This window comes from Zeus faber (genome assembly GCF_960531495.2).
Source record: "Zeus faber genome assembly, chromosome: 1".
NCBI lineage: Eukaryota > Metazoa > Chordata > Actinopteri > Zeiformes > Zeidae > Zeus > Zeus faber.
The window spans coordinates 7,366,020-7,391,469 of NC_137193.1; the positions used below are offsets into that span (position 1 = coordinate 7,366,020).

Below are 25,450 nucleotides of genomic sequence, written 5' to 3' on the forward strand. Positions count from 1 at the left end.
AGGGAGTTTAAAGGGAACGGAGGAAACGTCTCCCTTCCCCTGCTGCCCCCGTTTCCACCGCACAGGAGGCCGCGGCGCTACTTGTATGAACGCCACCACTCCAACCCCCCGGTGTGCCACACACACACACACACACACAGTTAAAAGTCAGATCGAAATCCATTTCGAGGCATCTCACCCCATATCCTCCATTTTGTTTCAGCGTTATTCCTTTGACGTCATTAAAACATATTTCACACATAAAGTCACACACATCACACACATCTGTATGTATTCTCTGTGACTCTGTTTCCTCACAAATTCTGCCTCCGATATGGCATACTACAGTATGCACTGTGTATATTTATATATATATATATATATATATATATATATATATATATATACCAGTGTCCTGTGTAAAATGACAAAACCATCAGGAGATGTCGGGCATGTCACGCTGGTGGAGTTTGGTCCCTACGTAGGAACACCGCGCCGTGGCGTGCGTCCTATGATGTTTGACCGGCTGAAGTACGGCATCCTCTTACTTTCCACGCACCTTCAAACACACCTGTCGTGGTGTAGGTAATCGGCACGGAACCAGGTTGGCCGTATGGCTGTTTCTCGTTGGAGCAATCAACGAGCAACGGGCGAATCATCATCCGTCGTGTCAGTGTTCCACCTGCTCCCGGCTTGTAACCTTGTGGCCCACCCTCTGAATGAGCTGGGGCGTTTGCCACGTCTCTGCCCGGCACCTCGGCCCTGAAAACGCCACTCACTCGTTGGCCGGCCGATCTACCACACTAGGATTTCAGACGTACTTAGCTAAACAGTAATTTGCCGTACTAAATGGTATGCGAGTACACCAGTGTTGGTGTATCACTGTTAATGCTGCGCACTTTGGCGACTCTTCTGTGGAGGACGTGTCAAGTAAACACTTTAGGAAACAATCAGGAGGACATCATATTATGTTATATTATATTATATTATATTATATTATATTATATTATATTATTATATTATTATATTATATTATATCACATTATATTATATTATATTATATTATATTATATTATATAATAGAGGACTGTAGTGATAGTTGATGAAGTGGATATAGTACTAAGTAGGGTTTGAGACTAGTGAGGTGGAGGTGTATATACTGTATAATATATTTATATCATGTATATTTACATTTATCTCACAGTTGGGGTCAACTCTTAGTTGTCATAGGAAGTGATTGCAATACCTGTGCACCACCTTCAGTACTCCATATTATTATGTAATATTATAATTGAGGTTTTAGATATTTTTCATCTTGACCTCTCTCATGTTCAGTGGCCAATCTTTTTCGATTGTGGCCCGATGTGGCGAGATTAAAGGACGCCAAGGAGGCGACTACGGTTCGCGGGCGCGGGCAGTCGAGGCGGAGTGCAAAAGAGACACTGGGCCGGCAGGCAAAGGCGGCGTCGCGCTCTCATTTCAAGCTCGTTTCATCCCTTCATTCAACCCTGAGCCAAGCAGGAGCCACAAAGCGAGTAAGCCAGACCCAAAACCCACGGACGAGTCACCCGGTCGCCTTCACTGCATCCCACCGACGACGCAACGTGGAGCTGGAGACGTTTCTTTTTTCCCCCCCTCCTCCTTCTGCATTTTCCGCGGAATATTAGTCCCGGGGAACGAGGCGGGGGCGCTCGCGTTTGTTCCCCCGCTCCTCAGCCCCATCTCTCCGGACGCATTTATAAATTGCCGACCGAAACGTCCGCGACTCATCTCTCTTCCCGCCCCCCAGACCTGGTTATTAGTCTCTGAGCGTAATGATTTCCAAACCTGCATGCCTGCTGCCGTCCACCCCCACACACACACACACGCACACACACGCACACACACACACACCCACACACACACACACACGGTCACACCACTGAGCTGGCGTGACAGGTTTTCCTCTGACCACTTGCACACATAGAGGCTCACGTGTGCACGCAGGCGGTGCCTCGGCGCAGCAGAGCTGATTGACAGGCCTCCAGGTGGTGGAGGGAGACTCATTTCAGCTCCGGGAAAAGCGTTGGCGCCGGCGGAAAGTCACAAAAGCGCCGGGTTTTATTTCTCTTATTGCATTTTTTTTTTTTTCATTTTAATCTTGCTTTTCCTCATTTAGGAGCTGCTTCTTTGTTGGCGCAATCAGCCAGGCTGCAAGGCACAAATTTAATTTAGGGAGATTAATTAAGAACGTAAAGTTTTTGAACGGCCAACGGCCCGAATGTTCAAATTTTTTCTGTTATTGTCGTGCGTGTGTGTGTGTGTGTGTGTGTGTATGTGTGTGTGTCCTGTCCAGGCGCTCAGGAGGCGTTGAGGTTATGCAGGCCTGCGGGTCGTCCCGGCGGAGGAGCCAGCTGACCACACCCAGCTCCATTTGCTGAAGCCCCGTCTCCACCTCACTCTGCCTCCATCTCTGATGGCTCGATGGGGTGTCCTCAGCCTCCGCTGCTGGGTGTGCGTTGGGTTGGCGTTGGTGGTGGCGGCGGCACTAGCGGCGGCGGCGGCACCCGGGGCCGCAGGGGCGGCCGCGGTGGCGTCCGGCCTGCCCAATGACAAGCCCGGGGGCCCCCTAGACTGGCTGCTGTCCGATAAGGGCCCCTTCCACCACTCCCCGGAGTACATGGACTTTGTGGAGAAGAACAGACAGGGCTTCTCCACAAGATACAAGATTTACAGGTGAGTAACAAACAAATGCTGGTTATGTTTGTTATGAAGGACACAGTCGGGGTAAGACACACGGGGAACAATGCTGACAGACAACTCTTTGATTTCTTTAAAATTGCCTGAAATTCTTTCTCATCGTTTCTGGTCTCCACTGATCATCACTTCAGATATAGGCATACAGCACTTAGTGAGCTGGAAATATAAGGGTCCTACCTGTTGACATGGGGATTTGAAAATAAGGGAAATCCTCCAGTGCCCCTCAGCGCCTCCTAAAATCACCACCAGGCAACCACCTGAAAACTCAAAAGGGCCTATCCATGAACAACGTAGGAGTTTATTTATGTATTACTTCAATGAGGACATGTACACATAACTTACACATTGTGCTTTAATTGTGATTTTGAGCGAGGCTACTGGTAAGGGTGGATGAGAGAATGGATGGGGGAGATAGGGTGGATGAGAGAATGATGGGGGAGATAGGGTGGATGAGAGAATGATGGGGGAAGCTTTTATTCCTTTGTTGTACATAGCCCTTCAAGGCCTTCTCTGCTGGCTTAGAGATTTTCAGAATCAGAAAGTGATGTTATTTTAATTCATAAAAACATAATTTTCAGATTGTGATATAATATATATATATAAACATTAGGGCCGTCAATTGATTGAAATGTTTAATCGAGATCAATCGCATCATTGTCCGTAGTTAATTGCGATTCATCACAAATTAATCGCACATTTTTATCTGTTCAAAATGTATCTTAAAGGGATATTAAATCTTAAAGTGTTTAATACTCTTATCACATGGGGGTGGACGACTGGGCTTGCGCTATGCAAATGTATGTTTATTGAAAATAAATTAACAACCCAAAACAATGACAAATATTGTCCAGAAACCTTCAACGGTACTGACTGCATTCATCCTCAAATCATAACATTGCAAACTCAAGCCCAACAAATATCTGTAAAACACTAAAATGTCCCAGTTTTCACAACAATTAAAATAATAATAATAATTATATTATTATTATTATTATTATTATTATTATTATTGTTATTAATAATAATAAAATAATAATATTATACTTGTTTTCAGTGCTTACATAGACGTATATCATGTTCTGTCCCACTCATTAATTACCTTACCCAATCAAAAAACATGAACAATGCACCATGCGTCTGAATTCAACACTGACTGGTCTGTGTGTCAGTCAGTCAGTCAGTCAGTCAGTCAGTCAGTCAGTCAGTCAGTCAGTCAGTCAGTGTGTCGTTGTCAAGGCTGTTGCTGGTCTTTCATAGGCGCCGTGAGACACGCGTCACAGGCTAAATCTCTGTCTGACAGAATCTGTCTTTCTGTCGATGGTGCGTGCAGAAGCGTACATCCCTGTTCCGTTTTTCCAGGGATTCTCCCGTATTTTACCCGTCTGTCTTGCTGTCACTCCCATTTAAATATTTTCCTGTAAAAAAAACCCAACATTTGTAAGTCAATAATGTTAGGAGGTATGCTGAGTGAACCCAGGTGCAGAGAACAAGGCAGAGGCGAGGTGGCAAAAATAGAGGTTTACTCAAAACAAGTACAAAAACTGGGCAAAAACAAATAAGAAGTCTCGGGAGCTTGGAACAAGAGCGTTGTCATGAGGTTAGACAAACTCAAGACTGAGCGCCCGAGGACACAAACGACAGGGTCTAAATAGGGACGACCAAACGAGACACAGGTGAAACATATCATCTAATGAGGCAGGGTAATCAGGAACAGAAATAGGTGAAGCAGAGCAACCTTGAAAAGGCAGTACTGGCGGCATCTAGTGGCTGATGCTGGTAGGACCCGGGCGAACCCTGACAGGACCCCCCCATCTAGGAACGGCTCCCGACGTTCCTCCAGGGAGTGTCGGGTGGCGACGGCGGAAATCCTGGATCAGAGAGGGGTCCAGGATATCCCGGGCCGGAACCCAGGAGCGCTCCTCCGGCCCGTACCCCTCCCAGTCCACCAGGTATTGCAGGGCCCCGCGGACCCGACGGGAGTCCAGGAGCCGGCGGACCGTGTAGGCGGGCTGACCGTCGATGATGCGAGGCGCCGGAGGAGGCCTCGTGGTGGGCGCCAAGGTGCTGGTGACCACCGGTCGGAGCCGCGACACGTGGAAGGTGGGGTTTATCCTCATGGACCTGGGGAGCAGAAGACGGTATGCGGCAGGATTGACCCGCCGCACGATCTTGAAGGGCCCAACATACCGTGGCGCGAGCTTGCGTGATTCCACCCGTAATGGAAGGTCCCTGGTGGACAGCCAGACCCTCTGGCCCGGACGGAGCATAGGCGCTGGTCTGCGCCGTCGGTTGGCCTGGATCTGCTGCTGCCGGGATGTCCTCAGCAGGGCCTGACGAGCCCTCTGCCAGGTCCGTCGGCACCGCTGGACGAACCGCTGGGCTGACGGCACTCCCACCTCCGCCTCCTGCTCCTGAAACAGAGGAGGTACGTACCCGAACTGGCACTCAAACGGGGACATGCCAGTGGAAGAGCAGCGCAGAGTGTTGTGAGCGTATTCCGCCCACACTAGATGGTCGCTCCAGGAGGCAGGGTTGGAGGACACGAGGCACCTCAGTGTTGTCTCCAGGTCCTGGTTGACCCGCTCCGTCTGGCCATTGGATTGCGGGTGGAAACCGGAGGACAGGCTGACGGAGGCGCCGAGGAGCTGGTGGAATGCTTTCCAGAACCGGGATGCAAACTGCGGACCGCGGTCTGACACCACGTCCAGGGGCAGGCCGAACACCCTGAAAACGTGCTGCACCATGAGCTCAGCAGTCTCCAGAGCTATGGGGAGCTTGGGCAGAGGAATAAAGCGGCAAGCCTTGGAGAACCGGTCTACAACGACAAAGATGACAGTGTGGCCCCGAGACGGTGGAAGGCCGGTGATGAAGTCCACTGAGAGGTGTGACCAGGGACGACTGGGGATGGGAAGGGGATGCAGCAGCCCCATGGGACGTGACCGGGGGTTCTTGTTCTGGGTGCAGATGGCGCAGGCAGCGACGAAGGACCGGACGTCCTGCTCCATGGTAGGCCACCAGAAACGCCTGCGGAGGAACTCGAGGGTCCTGGAGATCCCCGGGTGGCGAGTGAGGCGGGATGAATGCCCCCATTGCAGGACTTGTGATCGGACAGCCTTCGGGACAAACAGGTGACCTGGGGGCCCGTTGCCGGGATCCGCCTCCCTCCTTTGGGCCTGCCGGACCTGCGTCTCGATTCCCCAGCGGACCGGAGCCAAGATGCAGGAGCTCTGGAGAATGGGCTCGGGGAGTTCAACCAGCTCAGGAGGGTCAAACTGTCTGGAGAGAGCGTCGGGCTTGAGGTTCTTGGACCCGGGACGATACGACAGGATGAAGTTGAACCGATTGAAGAACAAGGCCCATCGGGCTTGACGGGAGTTGAGGCGTTTGGCATCCTGAATGTATGTCCGGTTCTTGTGGTCGGTCCAGACGACAAATGGGTGTTGGGCCCCCTCCAGCCAGTGCCACCACTCCTCCAACGCCAGTTTGACTGCCAGTACCTCCCGGTTCCCTATGTCATAGTTCCGTTCCGCTGGGGTGAGGCGACGGGAGAAGAAAGCACATGGATGGAGCTTCTTGTCGTGAGTCCTTTGGGACAAAACGGCCCCCACTCCCACATCGGAAGCATCCACCTCCACCACGAAGGGTAGGGTAGGCTCTTGTGTGGCCAGGACAGGGGCAGCGGTGAACCGCATCTTGAGAGCCCTGAACGCCTCCTCAGCCTCAGCAGTCCAGGCTAAGCGGGCTGTGGATGTCCTAGTGAGGGCGGTGAGGGGAGCTGCCACCGTGCTAAAACCCCGAATGAATCGCCTGTAAAAATTGGCAAACCCGAGGAAGCGCTGCACCTGTTTGACCGAGGTGGGTGGTGGCCAGTCCCGGACGGCCTCGGTCTTGGCAGGATCCATCCGGACGTGACCCTCGGTGATGACAAACCCCAGGAACTGAACGGTGGTGGCGTGGAACTCACTCTTCTCCAGCTTCACATAGAGGCCATTGGCGAGCAGGCGGTGAAGGACCTGTCTCACATGCTGTATGTGTTCGGGAAGGGTCCTGGAGAAGATGAGGATGTCATCGATGTAGACGAACACGGAGCGGTGGACGGAGGACGTCGTTTACAAAGGCCTGGAAGACAGCGGGAGCATTGGCCAATCCAAAAGGCATGACCAGGTATTCATAATGGCCGGTAGGTGTGTTGAAGGCGGTCTTCCACTCATCCCCCTCGCGGACGCGGACGAGATTGTATGCGTTTCGAAGATCGAGTTTGGTGAAGATGGTGGCGCCTTGCAGTTGCTCGAAAGATGTGGACATGAGAGGAAGGGGGTAGCGATTCTTGACCGTGATCTTGTTCAGACCACGGTAATCAATGCAGGGACGCAGGCCGCCATCCTTCTTACCCACGAAGAAAAACCCTGCGCCCGCCGGGGAGGTAGAAGGGCGGATGAAACCTGAGGTGCGCGCCCCCCGGATGTACTCCTCCATGGCTGTAGTCTCAGGGGCAGAGAGAGAGAAGAGACGTCCTCGAGGAGGGCAGGTGCCAGGCAGAAGGTCGATGGCGCAGTCATAGGACCGATGGGGAGGAAGCGTGGTGGCCCGTCTCTTGCTGAAGACCTCCCTCAGATCGCCATACTCGTGGGGCACTCGTGAAAACTCGGGATGGATAGGACCTTCAATACGGACTGGAGCCAGGACACGGACAGGAACTCCGGAGTGGGCAGGGGCTTGGGAAGGGGCCCGAGCTTGGACACGGACTGGAGACTCGAGAGGGTGAGAAGACGGACTAGAACGAAGACAGGTTGTGTGGCCCCATTCGGTGAGACGCCCGGAGGCCCAGTCCAGATGTGGGTTGTGACGGGCTAGCCATGGGTAGCCCAGGACCAGTGGAAACTCAGGAGAGTGGATGAGGTGGAGCTGGATTACCTCTGAATGTTTTCCCTCCAGTGACAGCCAAAGTGGGGCGGTGAGATGGCACACGCTACCGGAACCCAGTGGTCTTCCATCCAGGGCTGTCACCGTGAGAGGATGCTCTAGAGGTGCCAGAGGGAGCTTTAGGGCTTTTGCTAGCCCTACATCCAGGAAGCTTCCTGCAGCGCCGGAATCCACCATAGCTTGGAGGGAGTGATGTTGATCTCCCCAGGCGAGGGAGGCAGCCAGCAGGACCCTGGTCGCCTCGAGCTCGGGAGAGAAGGTTGGCCTCGTCGCAGTTCTCCCTACCCTGGACGAGAGTTGGCTTTTCCCGAGAGCTCAGGGCAGGAAGAACGGAAATGCCCCGGGATCCCACAGTACAAGCAGCAGCGCTCTCTCATCCGCCGGTCACGTTCGGACCGGGAGAGCCGTGTGCTGCCTACTTGCATCGGCTCCTCCCTTGATGCTGGAGGCGAGCTCGGGATAGCCAGGAGATGCTCGGGAGGCCTCGTCCCCAGAGCCGCTCTGCGCGCTGGTATTGGTGAAGCGGGGAAAACCCGTTCCCCTTGTCTCTCCCGGAGGCGGTTGTCCACCCGAATCGCTGCATCGATGAGCGTGTCCAGGTCCTCCTGCGCCTCCCGGGATGCCAGCTCGTCCTTGACCCCCTCATTGAGGCCCTCCTGGAAGGCCGCGATGAGTGCCTCGCTGTTCCATCCAGACGCCACGGCGAGGGTGCGGAATGCGATGGCGTAGTCCGCCACGCTCTGTCCCCCCTGGCGGAGCCGGAGTAGCCGTGTCGACGCCTCCCTCCCACTGACTGAGTGGTCGAACACTCGGCGCATCTCCCCGGCAAAAGCCTGGTAGCTGGAGCAGGCCGGGGTTTGCTGATTCCAGATGGCTGTGGCCCAGGAGAGTGCTTTGCCGGTGAGTAGCGTGACCACGTATGCCACCTGTGAGCGCTGGGTGGGAAACTGTGACGGCTGGAGCTCGAAAGCCAGGGAGCATTGTGTCAGAAAGCCACGACAGCCCCCTGGGTTACCGTCGTACCTCTCTGGCGCCGGCAGTCGTGGTTCGCGGTGCTCTGGAGGACGCGGGTCCATGGGAGGCAGCGCTGGCGCAGGGGCCATAGGTGGAGCCTGTGCCTGGCTCTGCTGGACGGCCTGGGCGAGCGACTGCAGGTTGTCCAGGACTTGTTGGAGAACCCGCTCGTGTCGGCCAATCGCAGCCCCTTGGTTCGTCAAGGCCACCCGCAGGCTCTCCACCTCTGGAGGCTGGCTCTCTGCTGGGTCCATGTTGTGGCTCAGTCTTGCTGTTAGGAGGTATGCTGAGTGAACCCAGGTGCAGAGAACAAGGCAGAGGCGAGGTGGCAAAAATAGAGGTTTACTCAAAACAAGTACAAAAACTGGGCAAAAACAAATAAAAAGTCTCGGGAGCTTGGGACAAGAGCGTTGTCATGAGGTTAGACAAACTCAAGACTGAGCGCCCAAGGGCACAAACGACAGGGTCTAAATAGGGACGACCAAACGAGACACAGGTGAAACATATCACCTAATGAGGCAGGGTAATCAGGAACAGAAATAGGTGAAGCAGAGCAACCTTGAAAAGGCAGTACTGGCGGCATCTAGTGGCTGATGCTGGTAGGACCCGGGCGAACCCTGACAAATAAGTTATATGAATAGAGATTCTGATTTGAATTCTTATTTTTCTTATTTTTTTCCACTATTTACATTATTGTTCATCCTTCAGGGACACATTCCGTTTTATAATGAGTTGCGTATTATGTGCCGTTTTTATATTTTCAACACGATCTTTGCAATAAAATGAAATTAATGAAATAAAATGCTAATAAACATTTTAAAAGAAACAATTTTTTTTAACTTTCAGCTGTTTTTACATCTATTGATGAATGAAAAACCCTCTAGAGAGCAACGGTATGAACAACTGACAATGAATAAAATAAACTGACGGACATTTAAATAAAGTTATTTTTTTTGTCGGACGGTAACATGCGTTACTTGACACAGTAACTGTGATGACATTGCCCACATTGTATAAGTAACTCGTGATATTACTGCTAAAAAGTAATGTATTACTGTTCTGTGTTACTTTTGTAACGCGTTACCCGCTGCTGTTATACCATGTAGTCATGTCTCTGCAGTCAGTGCAGTGTAACTCTGGAAGGTGTTGAGCCTCGTGTTAAACCTCTTTTTGATAAAGGTCACTGTCACTGTGAATATGCCCAGTACGTCCAACAGCCTATAGCCCTGGTGGCCTGGCGAGGTGACTCGAAGGCGGCGGTTCATTTTCTGGAGGGTAGCACTGAGGGCCGAGGTGTAGAACCCACGGCTTGCCAGCGGACGTACACGTACATTACATTACATTACATTACATTACATTTAGCAGGCGCTTTTATCCAAAGCAACTTACAATTGCTCAAACACCGACGGACGCAGCCATCAGGAGCAATGAGGGGTTAAGTGTCTTGCTCAAGGACACTACAGCATGCTAGGAGGAGGAGCCTGGGATCGAACCAGCAACGTTTAGATTACTAGACGACCAGCTCTACCGCCTGAGCTACCATCCCCCCACGTAGGTACGGTTTGGGACTCTGCATTCCTCACCTTCTGAGACGGAGTTGTTGGTGTCAAGCTGGGCTTGACGCTCAGCTCCTTCAGGAGTTGGGGGTCCAGTGGAGCTTCTCACAGTTCTACTGACTAACAGAGTAATAGTAAGGAACAACAACAACAATATGCATTAGATAGTGGCAAACGTTTCAGGCACACTATAAGACTTGTCTCAGGCCGTCCAAAGAGATCATAATTATACTTAACTACAGAGTCATAAACTCACTGGATGGTGTTTTTTCTTGGTTGAAACGGGGAGCTCTGCATTTCTGACGAATGCCTTTGTCTTTGCTCCGATGAAGAGTCATTCATCTGCCAACTGATGTCCCTCTGTGTAGTGCCCCTCCCTGTGAGGCAGATCAGGGATGGCCCTGGCTCATGTGGGGTAGCCCAATAACCTAAATAAGCATCATTATATGTCATTATTAATCTATTATTCTGACATAATTCCAAGTAGTCATGACACCCACCTGAAAGGCAACAGTAAATTCAGCTAAAGGCTTAAGGGCAACTCAGGAACATCAAGTATTATTTTCATGAATGGATCATGGAGACGGATTGTCGGTACACAGATTTTGGTGTTCCTCTCCACCTCCTCATGACTGTCAAAGTATAGTTATAGTTACACAGGGCGGCCGTATACGGCGAAAAATGCAATGGAAACATACCATAATATACTGCTGGGTGGAGTTTACGATTACATTCCTACCTGTAGAGCATCCCGCTGGTTCAGTCGTCTCTGTGTGCATGTAAGCAGACGGAGCCACCTGGTCCTGCAGTACCAGAGGGTGTGTATGAGGGAGAGAGAGAGAGAGAAAGAGAGAGAGTGAGAGTATAACTGAGAGAGACGGGGTAGGCGAGAGAGAAATAGTATACCTTGATTTTACATTTACCTTCTGTCAAAGTGGGTGTATATCCCAACCAAAATGTCCTCCACTGGAAGTTTGGTTTGCTTTGATGCCACAATCAGTGGCGAGCTGGATAAGGCGGCAAATACAGCCAAGTCCTGGACGTGAGGTCGGCTCCCTCCTATGCCAGGATCAGATTGCACTATATTGCTGATTCTCTTCCACGATGGTCACCGTATCAGATGAGGCGATGGTAGCGCCATAAAGTCTTGGTGGGGAGACTGGCAACACTACAAATATGACGTCGACCATTGGTCAACCCCCCCGTTTCGTAGGTCGTCAGTGGGGATGTGTCAAGAAACTGTCAACAAACATGGCCACAGAAGGCAATGTGCGACCCTGGCGGTCTTCTGTTTCGAAAAGAAAAAGCCATTGTGGACCGGTCCCAGCGTAGACGCGATCGATTGGACAATCTGTGTCGGCGACGGACGTACAATCTGAGTGGGTTTTGTCTCCCACCTCACCGCCTCCCCACACCTCCCTGACGGACTTGGTTCCCTCCCTCGTCGGGCCCAGAGCACATGGCTAATTATTGTGCAGAACGACATCTTCCGACCTTCCCGGGTGCGACGCGGCAGCGGCGTCCATCCTTATCTTTGGCATGTTTACACGCAGGTAACTAGACTTTTTGCCTGGGTGTCGCGGAGCATCCTTGTAGATGATGTCACACTAGACGTGGTGAAGACTCTCGTCCTTCGCTCCCGACATTCACATTCGGGCCCGGCGCTGGAAATTGCCGGCCACGACAAAAACCAGGTCAAAATCTAGCCGAATTTGTGTGGTCTGATGCCAGCACCAGCCTGCGCGTAACTGGAGTGTGTCCTTCTTTCATGACACCTGCATTTTAAAGCTATGACTTGTTTATGACAAGGGTGTGGCAAACTGTTTTTGAGATAATCACCTTCAAAGTTTTACTTTCACCAGGTTCATGCAGCTCCCAGAATGCAAATGAGGTTGACGGGCAAACAAAGCCTCATGGCTACTTAACATACTGCTGAATGGGCCGAACGAACAGCTCAACAACACACAACTAATTTTGTTTTGAAAAAAGGCTTTCATTTAACAGTAAGAATATACATGTTTCATAAAAGTTGAATTATTTTGAAGTTTAAAAGTACGGACAACACAACAAAATGTGGAGTCCATCAATATCATGAGTCTCAGAAAATCTGAAATCTGAAAATCTGTCACCAACCTCAACGGACTTCATCACGTCATGAACTTCTTCCGTTGTAACAACAACAGGCGTAAAGTCAGTCTCCTCCGGTGGTTCTTGAAAATATTCCGTCACATTAAGGTTGAAATCTGCTGTTTGAAAGTAAAAGAGTAATATCACAGCAGGGCTGTCGTTCTCCGCGTCTCTCTGGGAGAACTGACTATCATCGTGGAAATTGAAGTCCAGTACGCGCTGCTAACGCTGACTTGGATCTATCGCACTGGTCAGATTAAAAGGTCCCAAATATGATTCAGAGCTTCCGCCCCCAGCTTCACGTAATCCATAACGATACGGAGATGAAGATTTTCACAGACAAGTGAGACCGAAACACCCCCGTGCTGCGCTTTAATGGTCTGTTTACGGAAGTGACGTAGGTGCGTGACGCGAAGGGTTTTTCTCCTTCGCTGTTTCACAACAGTGGCTCCATGTGTGTAAAAGTAGTACGGTTTAAAGGTACGTCCTTCTACGTCCTCATGAAGCCCCACGGCTGTAGCACATGGTCAGCAACTCCGGGGGCTACAACATGGGAACATAAGGAAAGGATTCAATGAGGTCGTCGTATTTATTTTGAAGCAACATGGTCTGTTGCCTAAACTACCACCAATGACTGAAGTGTGTTTCTCTTCGTCCGTTACTGTAAAGCCCGGGCGTCATATTCCACGATAAAAGCATGATTTTGACCGAGTTTCGTGGAGGGGGTAAAAATTGGGAGTGGGATAGAGAGAGAGAGAGAGAGAGAGAGAGAGAGAGAGAGAGATCACAGAATGTCAGAATGTGTTGCTGGTGATGCTTGCTAGTGCACAGCTGAACCAAACCTTTGTACAAAGGTATCAAAAAATCCCTCCGCTGGCAGATATGACTCCGTCGTGTATTTTGTGTGGTTGTAGCCAATATCTCGGCTAAGAGGCGAAGGTGCAGAGAGAGAGAGAGAGAGAGAGAGAGAGAGAGAGAGAGAGAGAGAGAGAGACAGAGAGGGAGAGAGGGAGAGAGAGAGAGACAGAGAGAGAGAGAGAGATTTTTTGATTTTTAAAGCATCTTTAATTTAACATTTTCTCTAGTTCACAGTTGCAGACAATAAAAAAACACACTTTATTCAATAAAAAAGCCCTACACGTTAAAAACAGACTGGAAGCACATGTTGTCCTCCACTAGCGAACAGATGACGTCATTAAAACACCACAGCTTGATGAAGACATCCAGACTCTTCATCAGTTTGTGAAAGTTAAAATCGATGAAGACTCTGGCCCTGACCAACGCCACAAACACTTTCCCAAAACACTTTCCTTTCCTCTCAGTTTGTTTCTTCTTGTGAGGTCGATCGCCATCTTCGCTTCCCCTACTAAAAAGTTTAACAGTCGCCATTTCTCTGCATTGGCCCTGTAATACGAGAGGGAGAGAGAGAAAGAGAGAGAGAGAGATGGAGAGGGAGAGAGATACTGAGAGAGAGAGGGAAAGAGGGAGAGAGGGAGAGAGAGAGAGAGAGACTTTGACTTTTAAGGTTCCTTTATTTGCAGTCAGTCATGACACAGCAGCAGGAACTTGATTACGAGGGAACCGAAAAACAACAAAACCAGAGACAAATCACAGGTCAGTAGGAGCACAAACATCTCTCTTCAGAGACAACTAGGTACGCAGGGATCTGTTGATGTCCTCACCCGGTTTGAGAGCGCTGTTCACTATAAGGACGGCTCCCTTTGTAGCCCAGACTTCCTCCTTTGTACAGTTGACCTCCTTGGAGAGAGAGAGAGAGACAGAGAGAGAGAGAGAGATAGAGAGGGAGAGACAGAGAGAGACCTAAGCAGAAGAGTGCTGGGGAGATGTCCCCCAGTTAATGTGTGTGAAACTTTTTTACTTTTTAAACATCATCTCATCCCCTGGAGAGAGGGGGGGGGGGGGTCAGACAGTTCATTAAAATGTGTGTTCTTAAAAAAAAAATGTGGGGATGTGAAAATATATTTCATATATTTTCATTTCATTATATGCCAATATTAATGCTTCGAAGGCACAAAAAATAGCATTGTTAGTGAATATTAGAATAGAAAATATAACATTTCCCCGAATGAACGAGGTTTCTCGGTGACACCGCCTCGAGACGCAGGAAAGAAGCAAGAAAAAGAAAACAGACGTGGTTGCTGCAGAGACGTCGGGGTGAGAGGGGGGCGTGGGGATCGGGCCGAGTAAACCGCCGTGATGGCGAAAGGCGACAGGGTTGAAAATGTTTAACGTCGCAGGAGGGAAAAACGTCCGGAGTGACTCTCTCGTAACAATCGGAGGTAACTAATTAGATTACTGCATGAGGACAGAACACACACACACACACACACACACACACACACACACACACACACACACTCACACACACATATGTTTAGCTCACAGAAATTCCTTTGAATTTCGATTTTTTTATTCCAGCGTGTTGCAACAACGCTGTGAACATCTCATAAATCCTCCGTCACAATGACACTGACCAGATGGTCCAGATGTGTCTTCCCGTGGCCCCTGGCTGTGCACACATCCTCCATTGCTTTTAAATGGGGGAACCCGTTGATTGAAGACTTTACTTTGGGCTGTTTACGACGCCGTCCTGTCACAGCCTTGTTTTTCCCTTTCTTTATTTGCTTATTTCCTGCTGAAACGAGCCGCTGTTCAGCCGCTCCGCTTGTGTCGAGTCGATAATCGCGCGGCCGTTCTGCGGCTGCAGCGACAACATAGGTGTGATCTGCCCCGCGTGGTGATGGATCACCGCGCGGGGAGTATTTCTCCCCCGGTTGCTGTATATTACATTTTACTGCCTGCTAGCATTCACCGAAACCCAGAGGCAGAATGCATTATGTCGGCTGATCAGGCGGTCAGGTGAAATATGTTGATTAGTGCGACGGGAAAAAAACGCAGATCTGTCATCGCGGCAACGCGGTCGGCGGTGCCGGCTTGCGACCAATTAGCGCTGATGGTGTCATAATTCATATCCGTCGTCATTTACGGAGGCGGGTTCGGCGCATGAGACGGGCTGGACAGGGGTCCCCGACATCTATGAATCGGCGCGCGGGGAGCGGGGGGGTGTTTTACGGCCCCCTGTGATTGGCTGCTACCGGGCGTTTTAATATTTTCTATCCCCAAGTCCGGCCAAGGCGAGCGGCCCGTCGGAGCCGAGCTGCATGGGCGTGGAGATTAATAGTCTTATCATGCAGCCAAGTGATTAGTGAGCTCTTAATACTTATTACTCTGCATTATCACAGACTCCCCTGAGAGGTTTCTGTCGACTGCTCGGGCTGCGTTTGAGGCCTGCTAGATCACTGCAACACAGCCCTGATTAATAGTGATGGTATTAAAAGGTGCGGGGAAGGAGAGGGGGTCGGCGGGAAAAGTAAACAGCTTTTAAATCTCCCCAAATTGAAATCCAATTGAATTCCGTCTCCGGCGCCCCGCAAAAGTAAGCAAGCGCACTCGTTTCGCCGGAGGTGTAAGTTCCGCGCTCCACCCCCTGTTTTGGCAGGCGATAGGTCCCGTGTCACGGAGGAAGGGGGGGCGTTCAATCTGACACCAAACTCCCTCTGCGCCGCAGCTCTCCTGTCTCATTAACACAGCGAGCAGGAGATGCTGCCTCTTCTTCGGGGGGAACAGGACAGAACTTTCCATTTCAGGGTGTCAAATGTGAGGCCTGGTTCTCATTTAAAGGTCACCTCCAGCCAATCACCCCCCAACCCCGTTTCTCCAAAAAGACAATGGGGGCAGAGTCAGGCAGTCAGGTAGTGAAGTAGTGAAGTAGTGAAGTAGTGAGGTAGCCAGGTAGCCAGGTAGCCAGGTAGCCAGGTAGTCAGGTAGTCAGGCAGTCAGGCAGTCAGGCAGTCAGGTAGTCAGGCAGTCAGGCAGTCAGGTAGTCAGGTAGTCAGGCAGTCAGGCAGTCAGGCAGTCAGGCAGTCAGGCAGTCAAGTAGTCGGGCTCCCTCCAACTCCCCGGCATCCACCTGCTGGGCTCCGCTTTCCAAGATCGCAGATTGGAGCTCATCCCTCCTATATCTCAAATGCGGCGGACAAAGGGGCGTGGTCAAGCACCTGCTGCGGGCGCTGATTGGGCCGTGAAAAGGGGGGGGGGGGGCGGAAACTGTGCCGTCGCCCGCAGCCGGTGCTTGACCACGCCCCTTTTGTCCGCCGCACTCCAGCTCACTAACTATGTTTGCCGTGCGATTCGCCGGGAGCGATGAGCAGCAGAGCCCCGACGCCCAAACCCAAACCCTGCAAGATAAATGAAGATCTTTTTGAAGTAAATCTCCTTGTTTGTCAGAAAGGCCTTTTAAAATCCCATCAATATCTGCGACACTCAAGCGTCAGAAAACACCACCCAGCAGCTCCTCCAACAGTCAATCCATGAGCAACGATTTTGAATAGCTCATCTTGATGAGTTTTGTTTAAAAGGTTGATGAACCCCGCGTGTGCGCGTGGTGAAATGTAAAATAAAACAGAAAGAAGGAAAATCTCCTTTCTCCCACCAAACTGGAAGGAATCCGGGTGGGAACAACTACGCCTCCCCTACCCCCGATTTTTTTTTGCTCTTTATAAAAAAACTAACAACGAACGTCCTGTCTTTGGGACAGGCCGTTCGTAGGTGACACAAACTTAATTTCCACAACAAAAGAAAAACAACTTAAAGACAAGGGGAAAGAGCGGAGAAACCAGGTGATTGAAAGTGACAATGTCATATCCGCCGGCCCCCGGTCGGCCTCCACTGCAGTTTGGATCTCTGCTAAATCCTAACAAATGCTCCATGACAGGGGTGGGGGTGGGGTGGAGCCGCTGTGAATTACTATAAGCGGTGTTTGTGGTTAACGCCGTCCGAGCCCGGCCGCTGGAAATGTCTGGCTAATGAATTTTCTGCTCCTCGCACTGATTGAATTAGATTTTCTTTTTTTTTACAAGTGCTACAAAATAAACCGAACATGGTGTGTGTGTGTGTGTGTGTGTGTGTGTGTGTGTGTGTGTGTGTGTGTGTGTGTGTGTGTGTGTGTGCGTGCCTGCGTGCATGCGTGTGTGTGTGTGTGTGTGCGTGCATGCGTGTGTACTCGTGTGTAGTTGTGCGTCTATCAGCGAGCCTATCCTTGGGTACATATTTGCATGTTGATGTGTGTATGCGTGGATGTTTGCATGTGTGTGTGTGTGTGTGTGTGTGTGTGTGTGTGTGTGCGTGTGTGTGGGTGTGTGTGTGTTTGTAGCCCTTTCCATTCGAGCCACCTGTCCATGTGAAACGTCGCCAAAACGAGAGGCGCTCCCATCGCCGGAGCACAGGCGGGGGCGCTGACATGCATTTGGCCGCTCATTGAACATGATACATTTACATAATGCAAGTCCTCACATACAGCGGATAAGGCATCGACTTGGAGTATGATTTAACCGGAAATATTTACTGAGATAAATTACAGCGTTAAGGGTTGTGCTCGTGATTCAATACGGGTCAGACTTGATCATTTAATGAGGATGATTTGCTCTTTCTCTTTTTCTCTTTCGCTTCAATGCGGTTCAAAGGGCCAAACGTTAAAGCCTTAAAAAAAAAAAAAAAGAATCTATTTTTCGGAAAGTGAAAGTTTAATTATAGTTAGTGTGCAATAACAACACATTAAGACAGGTATTACACTGTACAAACTGTAATAAGCGAGTCCATACGTAGTAATAATTCATATTTATAATGTATACCCTACAGTATATACCATGACAATAATTTATCCTGTACATTTCCATTTCACGTTTTATTTCATTTTTACTTGACTTTTTTACTCTTTATTATATTAATTTATGAATGTCCTTTTTATTATTTATTATTATATATACCGTCTGCATTTACGCAGAGTGAAGCTGCAGCAGAGCAGTACATTTGAAAAAAAAACAAAAACAACAACCTGTTCTTTTTAACCGTTGGCCAAAAATCCCGAAAAGAGAAGAGAATCTCTCTCAGAAGAGTGAGGTGCACCGTCCCTCGAGACGCACTCTGTCCATCCCACCCCCGGCCGAGCGCCGCGCTGGACGCAAACCGGGCCCCGGCTTTTGGCTCGCTCGTGTCTCCTTATCGACCGAGCTCAGTTCGTCAGTGGGTTATTCGGTCGGAAAATGCAGCGAAGCGTTTTGGTCGCGAGCGTGACGTTCGGCACGACCCTTTATGGCACCTTTTGTTTTTATTTTTTGCAAGTCAGGGGATCCCAGCCTCCTCCCTTCCGGTATTGTTTTGGAGGCGGCAGTGAGAAGCTTTCCTGCTGCGCTTTCAAAACAGTTCGTCGCTCGTCAAAGTGCAGATGTCGTGGAGCGGGACGTCCAAACGGATTATTTGGGAATAAGCGAACCTCTTTGAGTCACGTCTCGACCAAAAAAAAAACCACGGCGCTCAAACAGGAAGTCATCAGCGCTGGCAACCTCTTGTCGTCATGCGCGCATCGCGAGCCGCCCCCCCCCCGGGGGGTGGGGGACGTCCGTCCGGTGCAGGAGCCGGGTCAGCGTGATGCCTTCCGTGCAGGAAAAATGAATACGTGAGTCTGCAAGAGTCAACAACTTCTACATTTGTCCGCACTTTGAGGGTGATTACATAACCGGGAGAGGGCCCGAATCTGATGTACCCGGGTGGCTTGGGGGGGGGGGGTGATGGGAACGATAAAATTAATGACTACTGCTCCCAGAGAGCGCTGTGAGCCCCTTAAAGTCAGCTCAGCTGCATCGGCTCCGCGGTTGAAATTCATTTTCATTTCCTCCTCTCGCCGCAGGACCGACCGCTCGGCCTATCGGCGGGGGGCGCGGGGGGGGGGGTGCTTGAGATAAGACCGGGACGGCTTATCGCGGTCGACAACAGCTGGGGAAACGGGACAAACTGATGGAGGGGGCATTTTCGGCTCCTCTTTTCTGTACCTTTTTTTTTTTTTTTTTTCCCATTTATTCGTTTATTTATACGTCACAAAGCGAGGGGAGGAGTAATGGCCGCACGAGTAATATCTGACCCGGAGGTGAATCGGAGGGGTTCCTCCGTCACCGCGCCAAAATGTCCAAAGAGCCTTCGTGGGCTGACCATCTGTTTTTTTTAGTTGCTCTACACGTTAACTGTGTAATTTCCTTCCCTCTCTCTCTCTCTCTCTCTCTCTCTCTCTCTCTCTCTCTCTCTCTCTCAACAACATAACACAAGCACGCCGCTGAAAATGAACTTTTAACGAGGCTGAAATCGGCGAAAATAGACTTGACTGGCCCCGAATCGTGGTAATATGATTCACTGAGCTCGGAGATAATACGTCTCCCTCCTAACATCGCTGAATAAATCGCCGCTTCTCCGGAATGGAAGTGAAATTAGTCACTTTTTTAATGAGAGCGGCAGACTTTTGATGCTCTCCGCTCCAAAATACAGACATTTCAAGACATTCGGACGAGATATTTAAAGTATATTATCCCGCTGTATTAAGCACATAGCCGCTGTTTTGGAGAGCTGTGAGATAGGATATAAAATCTATTACAATATTTGTTCTTAACACAAGAAATTATAATGGTCATTACTCATTATCATTCAGACTTATTAGTAATTATTATTATTATTATTACTTATTATTTCTAATAAGTATAATTGATAATGATAATGTCATGATAATAATAATGTCATGTTTTACTCTCATTGTTTTACTATTATTATTATTTTTATTAAAAATATTTCTTTTTTGAATTTGTATTTTTTCCCAATTTTTCAGTGATTTCCACTGGCATCCTCTAACCCTGTAATGAGATATAACCAAATAATGAATAAATAAATAAACTGATATAAATACAATCAATGAAGTGAAATATATACAGATAAAGTGAAATAAATAAGTGAAAATTTGAAATAAATTGAATATGGTGGATTTTTCCACTTTTGGGTGTATCTTCCACACATCTGGCTGCCGCCGCTTCCGTCATTACTTCTAGTTTAATGTGATATATACCCTTTCAAAAGGCCACACTCTCTCCATCCATCATCAACAGCCAAGGTTGTCCAACTCATTCTGATTACGGGAGTCGAGCTATTACTTCAGAGAGAGAGAGAGAGAGAAAGAGAGAGACCTATTGTTTCATCCACCCATATCCCCCCTACCTTCAATATGCATAGGGACCACCAAAGTCACCGTCCCCGCGATGAGCGGCCGCAGGCCCCGCGCCACGAGGGGGGCAAGATGGAGCCTCGCCCTTAATGTACCCAGAAGAAAAGCAGCAAAAACAGCCCAAACATTATCTCGGATACAAGTGTCATGGAGACGACAGTAAAGAAACGCTCGCGAGGAAAGGGAAGACAGCGTTTAGCGGCTTCATTCTTCTACTGCTTCGGCCGCGCGGCGCTGTCCCTGGTGCTGAACGGAGGAGGGACAGACAGAACACACGGCTTCGCTTCGGCCTCGCTTGCCTTTTGTGGTTTTGAATAGAACTTTTGTTTCTAATTCTTTTTTTTTGTTAGTTTTTTTTCCGTTGCAGCGACTCACAGAATGGAAACAACGGGGATGTGAAGTTTCTGTCAACGAGAGAGAGAGAGAGAGAGAGAGAGAGAGAGAAGGAGGGGGAGAGCTGCATATCATGAGCAGAAAGATAGAAAAAACAATCTGATCATCTTTTTTTTTTTTTTACTTAATGACGCTGATTACTTTGTTGATTTTAGCAGTCATCTCTCGGTGGTTAGAATCGTTCATAAATTCTATTATTTTGTGTCTTGTGTGCTTGAGTGCTCCGGTTCCCTAAATTGTGCGACGTTTAATACTGGCTTCACCGCTGCTGTGAAGTAAATGTATTATTTGATATTTTTGTTTGGTTTTGTGTTGTGATTTAGCCTTTCAGAGAACCAACCAATCGATTAATTTCCTTAAAGTCCCTGTAAAGTCAATTCCGAGATTTGTTTCTAAACACGTCTAAACACATTACACACGTTAGAAAGTCATTGCTGAAAACATGTAACAAGACTGCGAACGATGTAGGACTGAATTGTAGAGTTGATTTTTTGAATGGACAAAAATCAAGGACGCGTGACGTAAGGCCTTCCTACGTGGCATTGCCCCGCCCCTCACACTAGATAGGACGAGAGCGCATTGTCAGTGGTTTGTCACAGAGGAATTGTCACGGAGCCGGGGGAGCCACCACGGTCACTGCAGCAAATATACTAATTTCTCATGTTTTCTTCTTTTACTTCAGTACAAAGAAAACAGCCCGTTATTGGTTTTCTGATTCAGGAGTTGAATATGTATGTATTGGATTAGCGGTATTTGACACTTGAGAGAGGCTGCACCTCTCCTGCGATTGGGTGTGGTTTCAGCATCTTCAGCAGACACGCTCCTAGCGTTCTCAGAACAGAGGGAAGTGCCTTTTTTTTTTTTTTTCTCACGACTTTGAAACATAATTTTTCAAAACATTATTTTTTCAATTCATTCAAATTTAGATGGGTGGTTAATAACACATTTTTCTGTGGTGTGACAAACTCAGAACACATATTTATTGTTGCTTTACAGGGACATTAAACCTACCACCTGACCAATTTGAAATGGTGACCTGGCAATCTGCCCCAAATATTCCTATTTCATATTATGGCCATGACACACAAACACATGAACAATGTAAGGTTGGGAATTGTTCACACCTAGTCAAAAGCCACTATATTGCCACCAGCAGGATGAAAAAAAACACAGAGATAGGCATAGCAGGATGATCCATCCATCCATCCATCCATTTTCCACCGCTTATCCGGGGCCAGGTCGCGGTGGCAGCAGGCTGAGCAAGGAGCTCCAGGCCTCCTTCTCCCCAGCAACGTTTTCCAGTTCCTCCTGGGGGACCCTGAGGCGTTCCCAGGCCAGCTGGGATATATAATCCCTCCAGTGCATTATGGGTCTACCCCGTGGTTTCCAACCAGTTGGACGTGTGAAAACCTCCAAGGGAGGGCGCCCAGGAGGCCTCCTGACCCAGTTGCCCGAACCGCCTCAACTGGCTCCTTTCGACGCAAAGGAGCAGCGGCTCTACTCCGAGCTCTCTCCGGATGTCCGAGCTCCTCACCCCATCTCTAAGGTTGAGCCCAGCCACCCTACGGAGGAAACTAATTTCGGCCGCTTCGCGATCTCATTCTTTTGATCACTACCCAAAGCTCATGACCATAGGTGAGGGTTGGGACGTAGATGGACTGATAAATCAGAGCTTTGCCTTCCGGCTCAGGTCCCTCTTCACCACAACGGTCTGGTATAACGCCCGCATCACTGCTGACTCCGCACCACTCCGCCTGTCCAACTCACGCTCCATTTTCCCCTCACTCGTAAACAAGATCCCGAGATACTTGAAGTCCTTCACTTGGGGCAACAACTTGCTCCCAACCTGGAGGGAATCCACCATTTTCCGGCAAAGAACCATGGCCTCAGAGTTGGAGGTCCTGACTCTCATCCCGACCGCTTCACACTCGGCTGCAAACCGGCCCAGCACATGCTGGGGGTCACGGTCTGATGAAGCCAACAAAACCACATCATCTGCAAAAAGCAGAGATGCAATTCTGAGGTTCACAAACCGGACACTCTCCTCACCTCAGCTGCGCCTCGAGATCCTGTCCATGAATATCACAAACAGAATCGGGACAAGGGACAACCTTGGCGGAGTCCAACATCCACTGAGAACGTGTTTTACTTTGTGCCGAGAATGTGAACACAGCTTTTACTTTGGTTGTACAAGGCCCGGATGGCTCGATCTAACGGCCCCCCTAACCCATACTCCCTCAGTACCCTCCACAAGATTCCCAAAGGGACTCGGTCGAAAGCCTTCTCCAGGTCCACAAAACACATGTAGACTGGATGGGCAAACTCCCACGACCCCCCTAGCAACCCTGCAAGGGTAAAGAGCTGGTCCACTGTTCCACGTCCAGGATGGAATCCACATTGCTCCTCCTGAATCTGAGGTTCGACAATTGGCCGGGGCCTCCTTTCCAGCACCCTGGAGTAAACTTTCCCGGGGAGGCTGAGCAGTGTGATACCCCTATAATTGGAGCACACCCTCCGGTCCCCCTATTTAAAAATGGGAACCACCACCCCAGTGGTTGCCACGCCACAGGTACTGTACCCGACATTCATGCAACACTGAAGAGGCGTGTCAGCCAAGACAGCCCAACAATGTCCAGAGCCTTCAGCATCTCAGGGTAAATCCTGTCCACCCGAGGCACCTTCCCACCGAGGAGCTCTTTGACTGCGACCTATGCCAGGCATATGGACGAGACTTCCCCCGAGTCTTCAGACTCTGCCTCTTCCCCTGAGGACATATTGATCAGGTTCAGGAGTTCCTCAAAGTGCTCTTTCCACCGCCCGACAATATCCCCAGTCCAGGTTTAGCAGTTCTCCTCCCCGGTTGAACGCAGCCTGAGCCAAGCCCTTCTTTCCCTTTCTGAGTCGCCGAACAGTTTACCAGAACTTCCTTTAGGCCAACCGAAAGTCCTTCTCCATAGCCTCCCGGAACTCCTCCCACACCTGGGTTTTTGCTTCAGTGACCGCCGAAGCCGCAACCCTTCTAGCCTGCCAGTACCTGTCTGCTGCCTCAGGAGACCCCTGGGCCAGCCAAGCCCGAAAGGCCTCCTTCTTCAGCTTGACGGCTTCCTTCACCGCTGGTGTCCACCAACGGGTTCTTGGGTTACCGCCATGACAGGCACCGACTACCTTCTGACCACAGCTCCTAGCAGCCGCCTCTGCAATGGAGGTTTTGAAAATGACCCACTCTGATTCCATGTCCCCAACCTCCCCCAGGATGCGTAAAAATTTCTTCCGGAGGTGGGAGTTGAAGACCTTGCGGACAGGGGCATCCACCAGGCGTTCCCAGTTCACCCTCACTACACGTTTGGGTTTACCAGGTCTGTCTGGCAGGCTCCCCCGCCATCTGATCCAACTCACCACCAGGTGGTGATCAGTTGAATGCTCTGCTCCTCTCTTCACTCGAGTGTCCAAGACACACGGCCGCAGATCTGATGACACGACTACAAAGTCGATCATCGATCTTTGATCTAAGGTGGTCTGGTACCACATACACTTATGAGCCACCCTATGCTCGAACATGTTGTTCGGTATGGCCAATCCATGATTAGCACAGAAGTCCAATAACAAAGCACCACTCGGATTCAGATCAGGCAGGCCGTTCCTCCCAATCATCCTCTTCCAGGTGTCTCCATCATTGCCCACGTGAGCGTTGAAGTCTCCCAGTAGAACTATAGAGTCCCTAGACGGAGCCCCTTTCAGGACACCAGAGACTTCAAGAAGGCAGAATACTCTGAACTGGTGTTCGTTGCATAAGCACACACAACAGTCAGGGATTTCCCCTTAGCAACTTGTAGTCGCCTAGAGGAGACCCTCTCATTCACTGGGGAGAACTCCAACACAGTGGCACTGAGCTGGGGGCTTGTGAGTATCCCCACACCCGCCCGGCGCCTCTCACCCTGGGCGACTCCGGAAAAGGAGAGAGTCCAGCCCCTCTCCAGGAGTTTGGTTCCAGAGCCAGTGCTGTGCGTAGAGGTGAGCCCAACTATATCTAGTTGGTACCGCTCCATCTCCATCTCCGGCTCCTTTCCCGCCAGAGAAGTGACATTGCACGTCCCTAGAATTAGTCTATGATGCCAAGGATCAGCAGGCCAGGCTCCCTCCTTTGCCTGCCGCCCGACATTGCATCCTATCCCTGCAGGTGGTGGGTCCACAGCCTGGCGGCTCCACGGTATTCTTTCGGGCTGTGCCGGGCCGAGCCCCATGGGTCAAGGCCCAGCCACCAGACGCTCGCCGGCGAGCTCCCCTCCTAGGTCTGGCCCCTGTAGGGGGCCCCGGTTTCCCTATTCCGTGCGAGGTACCATGTTGCCTTGATTGTCGTTGCATTAGGGTCCTTTGAATCGCTCAGTGTCTGGTCCCTCTCCTGGGAACACTCTGCCTTGGGAGACCCTACCAGAGGCTAATGCCCCTGACAACACAGCTCCCAGGGTCACAGGGACACACAAACTCCTCCACCATGGTAAGGTGGCGATTCCTTGGGGGGCAGCAGGATGATAACCTACTGTTTTACTCTATTAAAAAGATTTGCCCCCTCGCCATTTTTACCTGCCCCCCGCAGTCACTT

At 50.1% G+C, this 25,450-nt stretch overlaps 1 protein-coding gene across 1 annotated transcript in view; it reads left to right on the top strand.

The window, feature by feature from the left end:
- Nucleotides 1–2,434: 2,434 nt before the first annotated feature.
- The window catches only part of LOC307232287 (BMP/retinoic acid-inducible neural-specific protein 3-like), a gene marked incomplete at both ends in the record, with an annotated part of 49,007 nt that continues 25,991 nt past the window's right edge, over nt 2,435–25,450 (top strand). Inside the window, one exon of the mRNA XM_080003234.1 lies at nt 2,435–2,694. Coding sequence (XP_079859360.1) covers nt 2,435–2,694 — 260 coding nt within the window. The remainder of the gene's footprint in view (nt 2,695–25,450) is intronic.